The following is a 16,121-nucleotide window of genomic DNA, read 5'->3' as shown; positions in this document are numbered from 1 at the left end:
TATCATATATATCGATATCTATCTATCATATATCGATCTATATTTATATCTATCTCTCTCTATCTATAACTCTCTATATATCGATATCTATCTATCATATATCAATCTATATATCTATCATATATCGATCTATATTTATATCTATCTATATCTATCTGTATCTATCTATCATATATCAATCTATATATCTATCATATATCAATCTATATTTATATCTATCTATATCTATATCTATCTATCCATCTATATATCTATCTGTATCTATCTATATCTATCTATCATATATCAATCTATCACATATCGATGTATATCTATCTATCTATCTATCTATCTATCTATCATATCTCTATCATATATCTATCATATATCTATCTCTAACTATCTATCATATATCGATCTATATCTATCTGTCTCTAACATACATCTATATCCATCTAATCTATCTATAATATATCCATCTATTTTAATATTTTCATCCATTCATTTATTCATCCATCTATTTCTTGAATTTGAAAATCAACGACACTAATTATGGCTTTAACCCATTCTGCAAACCCACTGCTATAGTATACATTTATCATTGGTGAGCCACACAGTATCTAAGAATCATAACGAGAGCATTTACTAATAACAGTGACACTCATACTTTAACAGAATGAATTGTTAGATTTGTTACATGAATTGAACCGAGGATATGGCCAAAACACTGCAAGAATCTTTGAAAATGTGACTGCAATTAAATGGGATTTCATTATAAAAAGCAGCTGTACGTTTCAATGACCAAACAAGCACCCATCCATGAACCACAAAAACATGACTGAACACAATATTTAATAAAAAACAAGTTTAATTTTCTTTAAAAAATAACCGTTCCGAACAAAGTCCTCACTATAACATACAGAGCCAAAACGACTTGCTTATGTGTTCATTCACTGAATCTATTGGGAAGTGCTATGACAAGGACAGTTCTTTATCAGTGGCTTAATATTGCTTCAACAGTGAGGTCGGGTGAAGTTCACTCTCCAATTACGCCACTTTGCACCTCCATGTTCTTCACCCATGTGGTGCCCCGTGGCTTTAGAGAGTCAAGTACTGCATCAGAATATTTTGTCTAGGAAAGACCGGATCAATATACAGTGGGGAAATCAATAAAAATCAGCTTGTTGGGATTGCTAAAACCTAATATATAAAGACATGTCTTTGTATACATTTCATAAACATAAGTCAAAAGAAAACATGTTAAACCATTACGTCTTAAAATTCCTATGAATTACAACACACCATTTTCAGGCGCTTTGAGGCTAAGTTGAGGCATCAACATTGCCGCCTTGTGGAGAACCTTTGCCACTCTACATTGCAAAAGGTTTCATTAAAAGGAGTCGTTCAAGCGATTTGAACCTTCTATCATTATAAACTCACTCTTATGTTGTACAAAACCTGTATGCTGAATAAAACCAATAAAGTACCATAAAAGCAGTCTAGTGCACTAGTCTGCTGAAGCCAAATGATGGCTTTGTGTGAAGACCGCAACTTAAAAAGTTATTCACTGATAATCTTCCCATCTAGTTCTCAAATATCCTCCATTCTGCACATTTGAACTGGCATGCCGCATGCGAGACGGAGTGGCATTTTGGGATTCTGGCATGATGCACCAACATGCCTTTTTGAAGGCTTGGGTTAGGATATTGTATAACTTCAGAAGACTTGGAAAATAGCGCACGATTCTTATGAAATACTCTCATGGTGCTTTTAATGTTTTCTTTTGATATCACTACGAACTGCCGTTGTATGGAAAAGAGCTGCGTGAAGACACTTCAAAATTCCCAGTTGTGTTTGATGAATAAAATATCAGCATACCGGTTTTGGAACGACATAAAGGTGAGTAAATAAGACAGAACGGGAAATGTATGGCATCAAATGTATAAGGACACAATCTTAACGCGTATACAGAGAGGCTCCAGTTACAACAAGATCAGTTTAAACATGCAATGCATACATCCACCATATGACATGATTACATGGCATAATGTACCCCCAACCTGTGGAAAAGGCATTTTCCTGCCTGCCCAACGTGCTTGCTGCATCAACAGAAATGAGGCGAGGGGTAAAAGGTGCTTGTGAGGCGGGCAGGGAATGTGGCAGTGTTACTGGCAAGACCTTTCCAAACAACGCAGGACTACGTATGGGTAGGAGTGATGTGGGTTGTCGGTGGTCCATTATGAAAGCAAAGCCTTCACAAGCCCATGTGTAGGAAGGTTGTGGGTAGCTATATACATAAAGATATCCGGCATTATTTGATTTCTTGGTAGATGCAAATGGATATCGTAACGTGTGCATCTCAACCTCCTATAGCAGCTCGAATGTGCCATATGTTTCTCTAGCTGCTCTCGGTGACCTTGTATTGCTTTGATTACAGAGGTCAGTGGAAGAATCGGTTTAAAGGAATAGTCACCCTGAAATGAACATTTTGTCATCTTTTACAGCCTCCTCCCCCATGCCGTTGCAAGCGCATATTATTGTCTTTCTTGCGTGAAACGCAAAAGATGTTAGGCAGAATGTCTGAGCTTAAAGGGTTAGTTCACCCAAAAATGACACTTCTCTAATGATTTGCTCACCTTTACGCCATCCCAGATGTGCATGTCTTTCCTTCTTCAGCAGAACTGAAGGTTTGGGTAAAAAACACACACACACACACACACACACACACACACACACACACACACACACACACACACACACACACACACACACACACACACACACACACACACACACACACACACACACACACACACACACACACACACACACACACACACACACACACACACACACACACACACACACACACACACACACACACACACACACACACACACACACACACACACACACACACACTTCAGAAGACATTAACTGATCGACTGGGGTTGTGTGGGTTACTTTTACGCTGCCTAAATATGACTTTTGGACCGTCAAACAGCCAGCAGCATGATGACACCCGTTTGCTCACATTGTATGGACCAAAAGAGCTGAAATCTGCTTATAAAAATCTTCACTTCGGTTCTGCTGAAGAAGGAAAGACATACACATCTGGGTCTGGGATGGCTTAAAGGTCAATAAATCAGCAGAGGATTTTTGTTTTTGGTGAGTGACTAAAAGTGGATGGTGATTTTTTTTATTATCAGGGTCCAAAAATGCACCATAAAATTTGAAATAGTGTGTATTATAATGTATATGGACTGGCCCCATTCACTTCCATTAGTGCCTTAGTGTAAGGATCAAAGGGGGGCCACAAATGCCTTTAAATGTGTCCGGATCATCCTAAAAAACAACGGCGTCCACCGTGAATGACATCAAACCTGGCGCGATGCATCAAAGGCACAATTTTCTATCTGAAAACAAGCGCAAAGAGATATTGTTCCTCACATAAAGCTATCATATGTCTTCAGAAGTCTTGGAATACAGCTACTTTTATTGTGTTTAGTCCACTTTGGAGCTTGCCAGTATAAAGCATCCTTCACTTTTATAGTATTTATAAGAGCATCTTAAACGTTCTGCCTAACATCTAAAGGGTGACACTTAACATTCATTTAACCGCACTAGTTAACATGAACAATACTTGTTTAGTGCTTATTAATCTTGCTTAAATGTTCATTTAAAATACACGAATACATTTTTTAAATAAAACGTTGTATATGTTAACACTAGCTAATGCATTATGTACTGCTTCATTAACATTACCAAACAAATTGTTCACTGTTAGTTCATTACACCTAAAGCAATAATTCATGTTAACTAACAGAACCTTACTGAAAAGTGTTACCGAATAAAGAAAATAAAATGGTTGAGTAAATGATGACAAACTTTTCATTTTTCGCTATTCCTTTAAGTGCAGGAAGATTTATGAGCACAGAAAGTCTGTGTGATGATACTAGCAAATCACCCCATTCTAGAAGAGCGTAGAGGAAACATCTTAAAAGACGAGGGCCCTTTTATACGGTTGGCATCACATATGGCTGGTGCATAATGCTGGTTTCGATGTTATGCTGATGCAAGTGCACTTAACGCACCCCGTGGTCATCTATAGTTATGCGACCACTCTTTAACTAACGAGGAGTCTAAATACGACTGGCTACACTCGTGACTCCGCCGCAACAGCGCCAGAGAGACACCCGTGTCTGTGGCATGCTACAGTCGATCGCCGTCTGCGCTTCGTTTGTGCATCTGTCGGTGTACGGCTTCACGGACGATACATTAATGCTTGCCGCATGGTGTCTAAACTAAAACTAAGTGCTAATGTACCATATATTCACAAAAATAAAACTTAAAAATCAATCGCAATAACAATAAAAAATAATGCAAAATGCGAGAAGTAAAACAATTCCTCTATTCGGGGCTTCTGCATCAAGTGCCCGAACAAACGGGCATGTTAAAGGGATAGTTCACCCAAAAATGAAACTTGTCATCATTGACTCACCCTCATGTCGTTCCAAATCTGCATGACTATCTTTTGGCCGTGGAACACAAAAGGGGATGTTCGGCAGAAAGTGGTAACAACACGAGGGTGAAAGAATCTTCATTTTTAGGTGAACTATCCCTTTAAGAGGCAGCTTTGTAGTGGCATACAAAACAACAGATACATCTGCATTCTTTCCCTCCGTATTGCATACATACTTACATGTAGGAGTGTGAAGGTAGTACACAATAATACATCATTAAATAAAAAAAATAAAAAAAAGAGCATAGTTCAGCCAGATTAAACAAAACATAGTGTGTAACTCCATATTCACTTCCGCCCAGGTGAACTGGTAGCACCCAGTGTACTGGCTCGAGGGGGTGCCCGGTGAGGGGTGGCAAAGAAACTGGCTCAGGCAAAGTACATGGTCCTAAGGGTGTCGTGGTGAATCTGCACGGCTTTAGCCAGCGCTTGGGGGTCCCGACCATTACTCTGCCCAGAGACGTGGCTGCCTTCTCCGCTACAGATGGAGATACAAGAGAAAGATTGGTTTAAAAACTGTAGGATAGCGTACTTTACTACACAGTGTGCTGCCTTTCTGTCAGCTGTATACATGGCCAGCTGCCTTCCAAGGGGCCTGTAGAAGCCAATAATGTAATAACTACCGTTAATAACTGTCAATAACGCAATACATTTTCCATTCTTAAATGTAATAGTTCAATAATGTAATAACTAGCAATAATGTAATAACATTTCTGAACCAATAACATAACTTTTTGCCCATAATGTAATATGTTCTTACATTATTGGCTGGGTTAATAAAAAAATAATAAAAATTGTATGGAAAATGTATAACATTAATAGTAGTTATTACATTACTGGCTGCTAAAGGGCCGTTCACACAGGATGGATTTTTGCATTCAGTTTTTAAATGGTTTTTCGATGTAAACATGTGCTAGCCGGACAACGTCTTACTGTTTTTCAGCATCTCGCGCCAGAACACCACATTTGTTTAGCCGCCATATCAAGTTAAAATGAACTTAACCATTTAAGCTCTGAAGGTGTTTTTAAAGATTTCCTATTTCAGTGTCATACCCAAAATTAAAGGCTTATAACTCAAACAAGGAGGGTCAAGGGTCAACAGTGGTATCACTGTTAAGAAAACGTTTCCAATGTTTTAATGATATAGATTATGATACATTCTGAGACTTTCAGCCTAAGAAACTGCAGAAAAATCACAAAACATTTTCTTATTATTTTTCAAACTTGACATTATATATCTCTGGGTGTAAATAACATGGCTCTGAAAAACGGCATTTGATTGGTTGCCAATCATGTCAACATGTTATGTTGATACGACAAATCAAAAGTTGAAAATCTCCATGTGTCCAAACAAATAAAACATAATAATTGTACATAAGAACTGATTACACATGCAAACACAACAATGACTAAAGGTTTGCATAGCATGCAGTCATGATTTTAGTCATGAGATTTCACAGAATGAGATTCATTCTGTGTCATTTGAGGCATCATTGAGTCTGTGTCGTGTATTTGGCGCCATCTCCTGGTGGTCATATGTAACATTGTGCTTCATGTGGATTATCTAATGATCTATACGTCTGATTATCTTGTGTGAGGACTCGTTTGAATGATAATCACCTCTTCCAAGTAATGGTATGTCATATTTTAATTTCCGTTTTTATTTTGTAAAGTTATAAGCGAAAACACGACATATAAGCAACGCCAACATAATTGTCAAAGACATATACTTAGCTGTTACTCGCTATATTTTTGTCTGAGTAAAACAAATAGGCTGGTTGTATTCTACTCTTTGAGAGCTTTCCAACAACATACGACACATGGATATTTAATCTGTTTGATGTATCAAAACAGATCACTTCTGATGTCTGCAAATTTCAAAGCATTTGTTCTGTTTTGGTCATAATACGAAATGAATTGGAAAGTAGAGCTTCTAACAGGGTTCATACAGATGCTTCAAAGTTAAATTCAAGGACTTTTCAAGCACGTTTTATTTGTTTTCAAGGATTATGCTCGAGATGTCATTAAAACTAATTCTTTATTTGTTCATTTTAAATTAAATATTTTATTCATTCAGTTAATTTATTTGTATAAAACCACTTATTACAAGTACAGCATATCTCAATGTGCATCTTTAAATGCCAACTATGATTCATTCATGATGAAATTGATGTGCAGTTGTAGTGTGCTCCCTTAAAACACACTTCGCTTTCCAACAAAGGAGAATAAGTCTGTAATCAATAGTGCATATGACTCATGTGCTCTTCCATGTTTTCTAAAGTCACACAGATTTATGTGAGGAACTGACCGAAATTACGAATGGGTCATCCTCAAAGAATTTTGACTTTCCAACTTACAAAGTATTGAAATGTTCAGTTCAGTTTTTGCCAATAAATGTTAAGGGTAAACATTTTTACATTCATTATTAACACTAATTATGTAAATATTAGATAAAATGTGAATCACTTTTTAACATGCTGGGAAAAATCCCTATATGCATATTTAAGCAGCCTCTGAACTTTGACCTTAATTAATTTCAACAACGTTTTGTACTTTTTGTAAATGTTAAAACATAAAAGGTTTTCAAAAAGGTTTTAAACATTGATAACAGCAATACCATTAATTCAAACATTCTTTTTAAATTAAACAGTTAATTTTCTTTTTTGCACACTTATTCGGCACTAATGCTTGTATTAAAAACAACTACAAAATAAAACGCATAAATAACGTTACATGTCAAGCCATTTCACATCATTAAAGGTTAGGTTATAGAATGACGCTATTTGAAAGCTTTTTCATGACTAAAAAAGTTGTCAGAAATGACCTATTAAATAAATATAACCAGGGCGGCTGTGGCTCAGGTGGTAGAGCTGGTCGGCCACTAATCGCAGAGTTGGCGGTTCGATTCCCGGCCCACACGGCTACACATGCCAAAGTGTCCTTGGGCAAGACACTGAACCCCAAGTTGCTTAACGGTATTCAAAATCGCTTTGAATACCGTTAAGGTTAAAAAAGCGCTATATAAGTGCAGACCATTTACCATTTATTTTGAGACACAAAGCTTTCTTTACACAAGGGGGCGCTAGAAGGCTCACAAAACGGAATCCTCCATTGATCTCATAATTTATTTCGAACTTTGGAGTAATTTTGTATTAAAACTGATAGTTGCAAGGATTCACATTGCCACAGCAGTATCTATATTATTATAATGATTTTTTTTAAATCCTCCAGTAACTGATTGTGATTGGCCCATTCTGAACAGCGCTGCCAACAGTAACATGTGACAGATGACAGTGCCAGTGATAGTGGTCTGTCGTCGTGTTTTTACGAAAATAAATAAATACATTGAATTTATTAAATGATTTATGCAACGTATTTTGCGATTTTCTATCATTCAAGAACTTTTTAAGCACCTCTTGGTAAAAATGGCTATTTTAAAAGGATTTCCAGAACTTCAATTTGAAAAAGCCAAATTCAAGTACTTCAAATACCTTGAACAAAACCTGTCCTAAACTTTCAAACATACCTATATTGTGTTGGTCAAGACTGTAGTTATCAATATTTTTATGATTCTTTTTTTCCTCGCGGGCCTGGAAAGGGATACAATTTTAAAAAACTAATCTCGAGACACCGCCGTTCTGTTCTATTTATTGCATGACATGCAGAATAACAGCGAGATGCTCCGCAGTGGTCAAAGACATCCGTCTAGTGCATAGAAAAATTATTGAAATTGGACTGAACAGCCCCTACGGCAGCATATTAAAGTAATTTTCAAGGTTCAATACAAGTTAAGCTCAATCAACAGCATTTGTGGCATAATGTTGATTATCACAAAAATGTATTTCAACTCGTATCGCCTTTTAAAAAAAAAAAAAAAAAAATCACAAATCTTACAATGGAAGTAAATGGGGCCAATATGAAAACGTTCAAATACTCATTGTTTAAAAAGTAGAGCAACTAGACGTAAACAATGAGCATGTTAACATGGTTTTGGTACGTGTGCTCATCACAATGCATCGGCAAAGGATACAAGCAATGGACAAATGCAATGGCAATGCTAACGGCAATGCTAGCTATTTAGAATATCCTTCACATCGCGAGTGCAACGTACAGTATTGCAAACGCAGTTTTATGTTGTCTTTAATGAAACGAATGGATAAACAATATAAATACACACACCTGTCATGTTCTTTATCCACCAGATGGTAGCGTGCTCGGAAGGCCACGAGCCTGGCATAGTAGGCTGGTGCTGGAATGGATACGGAGCGGGTACAGCGCACGTATGTGTGGCACAGCTGGTAGGTTAAAATCTGCAGCTCGTCAGCCGTAAAGCGATTGTCGTCCCACAGGACGTAGTAGTGAGAGGGTCGGCTGGTGCCCTGAAATGAGGACAACAGAAGATCAAACCAAAAGAAACACCACATCAATGACAATCAAATCTAGAGAGGCGTAAAATGACACTTTTTATTTAAAAAATGCATTAAATATGCAATATGACGATAATCAACCCTTAAATGCATAAATGAGGACCAGGACCTAATTTCACTCCCAGATTTGTACTTCTCTGTATCCTCTTCTCCTGTATGTCTTACCTGAATGCCTGCATGACTGCACAGGTAGAAATCAAACTCGAATGGATGCGTGATGCTGGTGTCAACCGTCGTTCCTGCAGGAATGTTCCCACTCTTCCCAATCTGAACAAAGTCACAGATATCAGAATAACCCCCTCTCCCGAATGACACCTTTAAAAGTGTTGTTTTCCAGAAACTCACTCTTTCAGACTTGTCGGCACAGAAGAGACGTGTGTGGTGGCGTTTTTGCACGACTATGTATGTGATGCCAGGCTGGTAGTCTTTCTCCAGTTTGATGCAAGCGTCCCTGATGGCCAACAGCTCATAGTGCAGGATCTGAACACACAGAGGTCACATAAACTGTCTTGTAAATGCTTTTTAATATAACTTGAGGATTATCTCTGATAACAATAAAAAAATGGTCTGGGTGATGGAGATTTCATTTAGCGTTTTGATATGCAACATTGATGTTTTCACTCTGAAATGACACATATATATATATATATATAAAATATTTTTTTTTTATCATTCTTTTCAACAAAACGTATAACAAAAAATAAAAGTAAACGTAACAAAAAATAAAAGATGTAAAATACATAAAAAATCTAGTTAAAAATAATCAAAACAGGGTTTTCACTAAATAAACACTTTATTTTATACAATTATTTTTATTTAAAACATTTTTGTTTTTTAAACATATCAATGTAAAAAAAATATTTACCAAGGTACAGTTGGTATTTTTATATATATATATATATATATTTTTTAGATATTTTTTTAATTTTCAAATGTACATAAAAAAATGTGTAACACACACACACACACACACACACACATAAAAATGTACATTTCAAAATTAAAAAAAGTATCGAAAAAAATTTAGCAACGAAACAAGTGAATTGATGAATCAGTAAAATAAAAAAGCGCATATTGTGAATATTTACTGAATATTCCATTTATATCACCAAGCCCTGCTGTCAAACAACAACAACAAACCAATACATAATATATTTAATTGCTGACTCTTGTGTCTTCTATGTTGTACAGCAAGAAACTTAATTTGAACCTTTCAGCAAATATTAAGAACTCTGTCGTAAAGTAGAAGCATCAATTATACAGATTGAAAACCACATTTTAAAATCTAAAAGCAAATAAAAGCCAGTGGGGCATTACTTGTGGTAACTGTCCTTCTGGTACCCCATCCCGGTAGAAGATGATCCGTGTGGGTTTGAAGCGAGTTGACTTGTAGAACTGGATGAGCAGTTCTCGAACCATGTATGAGAGATCTTCAATAATCTCCTGTCTGGGCCGCTGCACTCGCACAGTAGCACAGTACCTGCTGGGATGAGCGTCCATACTGCCCACCACCTGCAGAAATGAAGAAAGGGGTTAACGATAGTGCAACTTGATTGCATCATTCACAGTGCATCATGGGAGTGGGTGGTCGCTCCAGAGCTCTTTTGATGCACTTTGGTATTACGGTTCGCTTCAGAATCATGGGAAATGTAGTTCTTCACCAGAAGTTAATGGATTAATAATAAGAAATAATCGATTAACAACCTCAGAGCTCACAATAGGTCTGTCTTTAAAGGTTTATAAATTATCGTTAAAAATAAATTTTATGGAAATAAATGGGATTTTTTTTACTTTCGTAACCAGACTGTTGCGCTTTGTAACAATGAGGGGAAAAAAAAGACACGTTCATGTACAAAAAAAAATTCAATTTCAGGTGCCTTGCTGCCTTCCTATAAAAAGTTTTTTTCTTTCTGAAAATGTATTTTTAGCTGAAATTTGTATTTTTTCTATATAAAAAAAAAATTCTCTAAAAAAGGACTTTAATCATGTTTATTTTCTCTGAAAAAAAATAAAAAAATAAAAAAATAAATAAATCAGAATTTTTCTTTTCTCTCAGAATTTTTTTCTCTTCTCCCTGATTTTTTTTCATTTTAAATCGTTATTGTCTCTGAAAAAAAAAAAATAAATAAATCTGAATTTTTTTTCCCCCCAATAGGCAATACATGAGAATTTTCATAATTAGCATTTTATGCTTACTGGTAGTGGCATCTGGTGGCCACCAAATGATAATTATTAGTTAACAAGAATTTATGCCTCTTGTTGCCTCTTGAGGAAAAAAAAAAAAAAAAATTTTTTAGAGCAAAAAACTAAAAATCCAATAAAAATCTGAAAGAATATTTCATAGAAAAAAAATTGCCAGAGGAAAGAAAACAGAGTTTACATTAGCGTAATTTCATTTGTTTACCCGTAAATTATAATAGAAGTTATAATAAAGTCATTATATTAGGTGGATTATAGCTGATTAATCTAATTTATTACATGGCTCTCTGGAATACTTGATTTTGATCGGTCAATGGCGCCATCTAGTGGTCAGATATTTATCAGTAACAACCGCACATCAATGTATCAGAACGTGCTTTCACACTTCTTGGATCAGTGTGCGATCTCTACAAGTAAGCTAATAAAATTATTTCACCTCAAATCAATGTTTCATGCACATTTATTTATTTGGCAAGTATTCTTGTAATAAACTGGATCATGAGCGGTCAGATGTTCAATAATAATAATAAAATAAACACCAACAGAACTCAAAGCGGAGAGGGATTTCAGCTGACCAGCGATTTCTTTCTTCTCACATAATGACATCATTTTAATGCAAATCAATGTTTTGTGTCACTGTATTTATTTATTTGGTTATTAGCGGTGTAATAAGAGACTGAATGATTTGTTTTTTTATATAAACATTTTATTTCTCTAAAAAAAAATAAAAAGATGTTTTCTCAGAATTTTTCTCAGAATCAGAGAATTTCAGAGAAAAAAATAAAATAAAAAAAAAAATCACCCGGAAAAAAACTTGTTCACCTTGCAGTTCAGGGCTTCTATAGTTTTCCATGTAAACAAAGTGGGGGAAAACAACATAAAATCAAAGAAATGAAAAAATACAAAGCAGCTGTAGAAAGCCTGTGGTGAAGTTACATAGATCTGCTGCCCTTGCAAAAAAACCTCCACAGCGAAACCAGTTACAGTCAGCAGTTTACATCATGTTCCCCAAAGAAAAGTCTCGTCGCCACACCCTCCACATCATCAAGCACTCTCTAACCGGTCTCAGTTCCCTTCGCAGTGACTCTTTGGCCCTTTGTCACCATCGCTTTGTAACCGCAGAAAGAGTACGAGCTACAAGGTGACATCATTTCCTTCTCGTCCGTGAGTCATCAGCGAGCCATTCTCCCTTTCAAAGCTCTCATCCTGTCCTGCCCACCTCCAGAACATACACCCTTTCAATCACTGTACTGTTCTACAACCAGTTAAGAACATCAAACTGGGCGGCACTTACAGTCAAAGAGCAGTGGGGTAGTAATTACGGCTTTCAGAATAAGACCAGAATTAAGTGCCCTTTGGCTCAGGTTGGATTATTGAGAATTGTGTTACGTTTATATAAGTTCATTTTACCGCCCTTGTTATATAATACATTAATGACAGGCCAATTTAAGAGCGTTACATTCAACAATACTATCTGCTTGACTTAACCATCTACACTACCTATGTTCAAGCTTTTTATATCAACACAAAAAAGCACAAATGTTGAAGGATTCAGTGTATAAACATACAGTAGCTATGTCACAAATAAATCAATTGAAATAAAGGAACAGATGGAACAGTATTCAGGGAGCTCAAGACGCCTTTTTGAAAGTTGGAGTACTTTTAACATTTTAACTATTTACTTCACATTCTCTTACATTCTCTGTATGCTATTCCGGCTCATGCACAGTGTTACGGTGCGTTCACATACAATGCGAAGCGAGCGTTTCACTCGGCGCGATTACATACAAAGTCAATGTATAGATGCGAATAAAGCAAATGGCGCGACTCGAAATCGCGAAATTGCTTCATTTGCGTAATAAAATCCGCGAAAGCCTGTCAGCAGTGAGATTGTCCAGATGTCACTGACGTACTGACATGGTAGTAGAAGAAATCTGGAAGGATTTCTAAATAAATTGTTGTAGCGGTGTGTGTGTGGTCACCCGGACTTGGATGACACGTCATACATGTAAAGAGACCGGACGAATAAAGACATCGCTTGGAGGAAAGTGAGCGAGGAAGTTGGACTACCTGGTAAGTTTTGAAAATATGCGTGACTACTTGATTCCAGCTATTGGTTGTACTTTAATGAACCAAGTCGTAGAAGCCCCTCCTCCTGTCCTTTTCCGGAAGAGAACGGGGAATACTCGCGGGTTCGCTTTACTCACGCGAATGCGAGTTTAAACACAATGTATAATCCAGCGGTCAAATTCACGCGAGCAATGCAAGGTGAACATTTTCTTTGCGTTGTATGTGAACGCACCATAAATGTTCAAGTTTACCTGCAAGTTAATATAAAAGTTATAATAAAGTCATAATAATATGAGTAAAGTTGATTAATGTAATTTATTACATGGCTCTCTGGAATACTTGTTTCTGATCGGTCAAATGGCGCCATCTAGTGGTCTGATATTTTTCAGTAACAACCGCACATCAACGTATCAGACTGCATGCACAGCTTACCACGCGACCCGCCGAGAGCGAGAACCACACATAGTGACCACGAGGCGGTTACCCCATGTGACTCTACCCTCCATAGCAACCGGGCCAATTTGGTTGCTTAGGAGACCTGGCTGGAGTCACTCAGCACGCCCTGGAAACGATCTTGCGACTCAGTTCGATAGTCAGCGTCAATACTCGCTGAGCTACCCAGGCCTCATTGAAATGCATTTCATAAAAATAGGCTAAAATATTTTTTTGGAGAATGTTGCTGTTATTGTTATTTCATTATATGCTATACTGTATATGCAGTAATTTACATATCTAACAAGAGTAAACAATCATAAATAAAATGTCTTATTTCTTGTATGTTGGCCAGCAAATGGTATTTGGTCATTGATCAGGTGTCCAGGAATTTTACAGGCCCAATGTGGTAACCCTACACTATAATATATATATACACACTCACCTAAAGGATTATTAGGAACACCTGTTCAATTTCTCATTAATGCAATTATCTAATCAACCAATCACATGGCAGTTGCTTCAATGCATTTAGGGGTGTGGTCCTGGTCAAGACAATCTCCTGAACTCCAAACTGAATGTCAGAATGGGAAAGAAAGGTGATTTAAGCAATTTTGAGCGTGGCATGGTTGTTGGTGCCAGACGGGCGGTCTGAGTATTTCACAATCTGCTCAGTTACTGGGATTTTCACGCACACCCATTTCTAGGGTTTACAAAGAATGGTGTGAAAAGGGAAAAACATCCAGTATGCGGCAGTCCTGTGGGCTGAAAATGCCTTGTTGATGCTAGAGGTCAGAGGAGAATGGGCCGACTGATTCAAGCTGATAGAAGAGCAACTTTGCCTGAAATAACCACTCGTTACAACCGAGGTATGCAGCAAAGCATTTGTGAAGCCACAACACGCACAACCTTGAGGCGGATGGGCTACAACAGCAGATGACCCCACCGGTACCACTCATCTCCACTACAAATAGGAAAAAGAGGCTACAATTTGCAAGAGCTCACCAAAATTGGACAGTTGAAGACTGGAAAAATGTTGCCTGGTCTGATGAGTCTCGATTTCTGTTGAGACATTCAGATGGTAGAGTCAGAATTTGGCGTAAACAGAATGAGAACATGGATCCATCATGCCTTGTTACCACTGTGCAGGCTGGTGGTGGTGGTGTAATGGTGTGGGGGTTGTTTTCTTGGCACACTTTAGGCCCCTTAGTGCCAATTGGGCATCGTTTAAATGCCACGGCCTACCTGAGCATTGTTTCTGACCATGTCCATCCCTTTATGGCCACCATGTACCCATCCTCTGATGGCTACTTCCAGCAGGATAATGCACCATGTCACAAAGCTCGAATCATTTCAAATTGGTTTCTTGAACATGACAAAGAGTTCACTGTACTAAAATGGCCCCCACAGTCACCAGATCTCAACCCAATAGAGCATCTTTGGGATGTGGTGGAACGGGAGCTTCGTGCCCTGGATGTGCATCCCACAAATCTCCATCAACTGCAAGATGCTATCCTATCAATATGGGCCAACATTTCTAAAGAATGCTTTCAGCACCTTGTTGAATCAATGCCACGTAGAATTAAGGCAGTTCTGAAGGCGAAAGGGGGTCAAACACAGTATTAGTATGTGTTCCTAATAATCCTTTAGGTGAGTGTATATATGATGTACCGGTAGATAAACTAGTCAACCTCACTAATCTACCAGTCGGTTGTTAAGCGATCATTTGTGACCTATCGCTGCTTGACTAATAAATATCTCATTCAATATACCAAATTGAGAGTCTAGAAGTAAAGCTGGCATACTCACAGCAGTAATGGAGGGTTTCTTTCCATCACCAGCTGGAGGGTGAGTAACATCGGCTCCCAGGAAGATCACTGGCTGCTGGAAAACTGCAGACCTGTGAACACGTTAAAAAAAAGTGTTCATGTTTCCTGAGAACCAAAGAGTTCATTTTCAGTCCTCAAAGATCCGCATGAACACATCCAGAGAAATATCCTCGAGCGTCTCACCGTTGATGTGGCACCAGGATGTTATTGATGCCGCCCAGTTTGACGTTGATTTTGAGGCAGAGGTTAGAGAGCGTCTGAGGGGACGTTTTTACCACGTTTTTCACCTGCACACACTGAGTGGCCATTCCAAGAAGAGTGTCTCCAACACGCTTCACTTCCGCTGCACAAACACAACACACATTCACACACACATACCAAAAAGACAAACAAATGTGTTTGAAGGAGCGTGTCACTCTGTGTGACGTCAGAATCAGATCTCACCATAGACGGGTGTTTTTCCGGGCAGAATAACGATGATGAGCTGAAGGCCAGAGTAAGTGTTCTTCAAATGTCTGAACATGGGCTCCACGCTGTCTGCTCCCTGTGCATACTTACAGAAACATGGCTGGCCCTGGATGGGCATCCCAGCGTCCTTTGAGATCTTACGCAGCTGGTCTGTGAAGTTTCTGAGGACGAGATCGCTCACATCACCACTGAAAT

The 16,121-nt window shown here is 37.8% G+C and overlaps 1 protein-coding gene across 1 annotated transcript in view; it reads right to left on the bottom strand.

Annotated features, from left to right (window-relative positions):
- Positions 1-870: 870 nt before the first annotated feature.
- Positions 871-16,121, bottom strand: part of LOC127655707 (protein argonaute-1) — a 40,058-nt gene continuing 24,807 nt past the window's right edge. The window contains exons 12-19 of the mRNA XM_052143652.1: positions 15,903-16,087; positions 15,642-15,801; positions 15,439-15,529; positions 10,246-10,440; positions 9,274-9,408; positions 9,094-9,195; positions 8,681-8,880; positions 871-4,979 (exon numbers count right to left, since the gene is read on the bottom strand). Coding sequence (XP_051999612.1) covers positions 4,871-4,979; positions 8,681-8,880; positions 9,094-9,195; positions 9,274-9,408; positions 10,246-10,440; positions 15,439-15,529; positions 15,642-15,801; positions 15,903-16,087 — 1,177 coding nt within the window. The 3' untranslated portion in view covers positions 871-4,870. The remainder of the gene's footprint in view (positions 4,980-8,680; positions 8,881-9,093; positions 9,196-9,273; positions 9,409-10,245; positions 10,441-15,438; positions 15,530-15,641; positions 15,802-15,902; positions 16,088-16,121) is intronic.

The sequence above is a fragment of the Xyrauchen texanus genome, chromosome 15 (genome assembly GCF_025860055.1).
Source record: "Xyrauchen texanus isolate HMW12.3.18 chromosome 15, RBS_HiC_50CHRs, whole genome shotgun sequence".
Classification (NCBI taxonomy): domain Eukaryota; kingdom Metazoa; phylum Chordata; class Actinopteri; order Cypriniformes; family Catostomidae; genus Xyrauchen; species Xyrauchen texanus.
The sequence above is the reverse complement of the archived record's forward strand: the minus strand, read 5'-3'. Positions and strand labels throughout refer to the sequence as shown.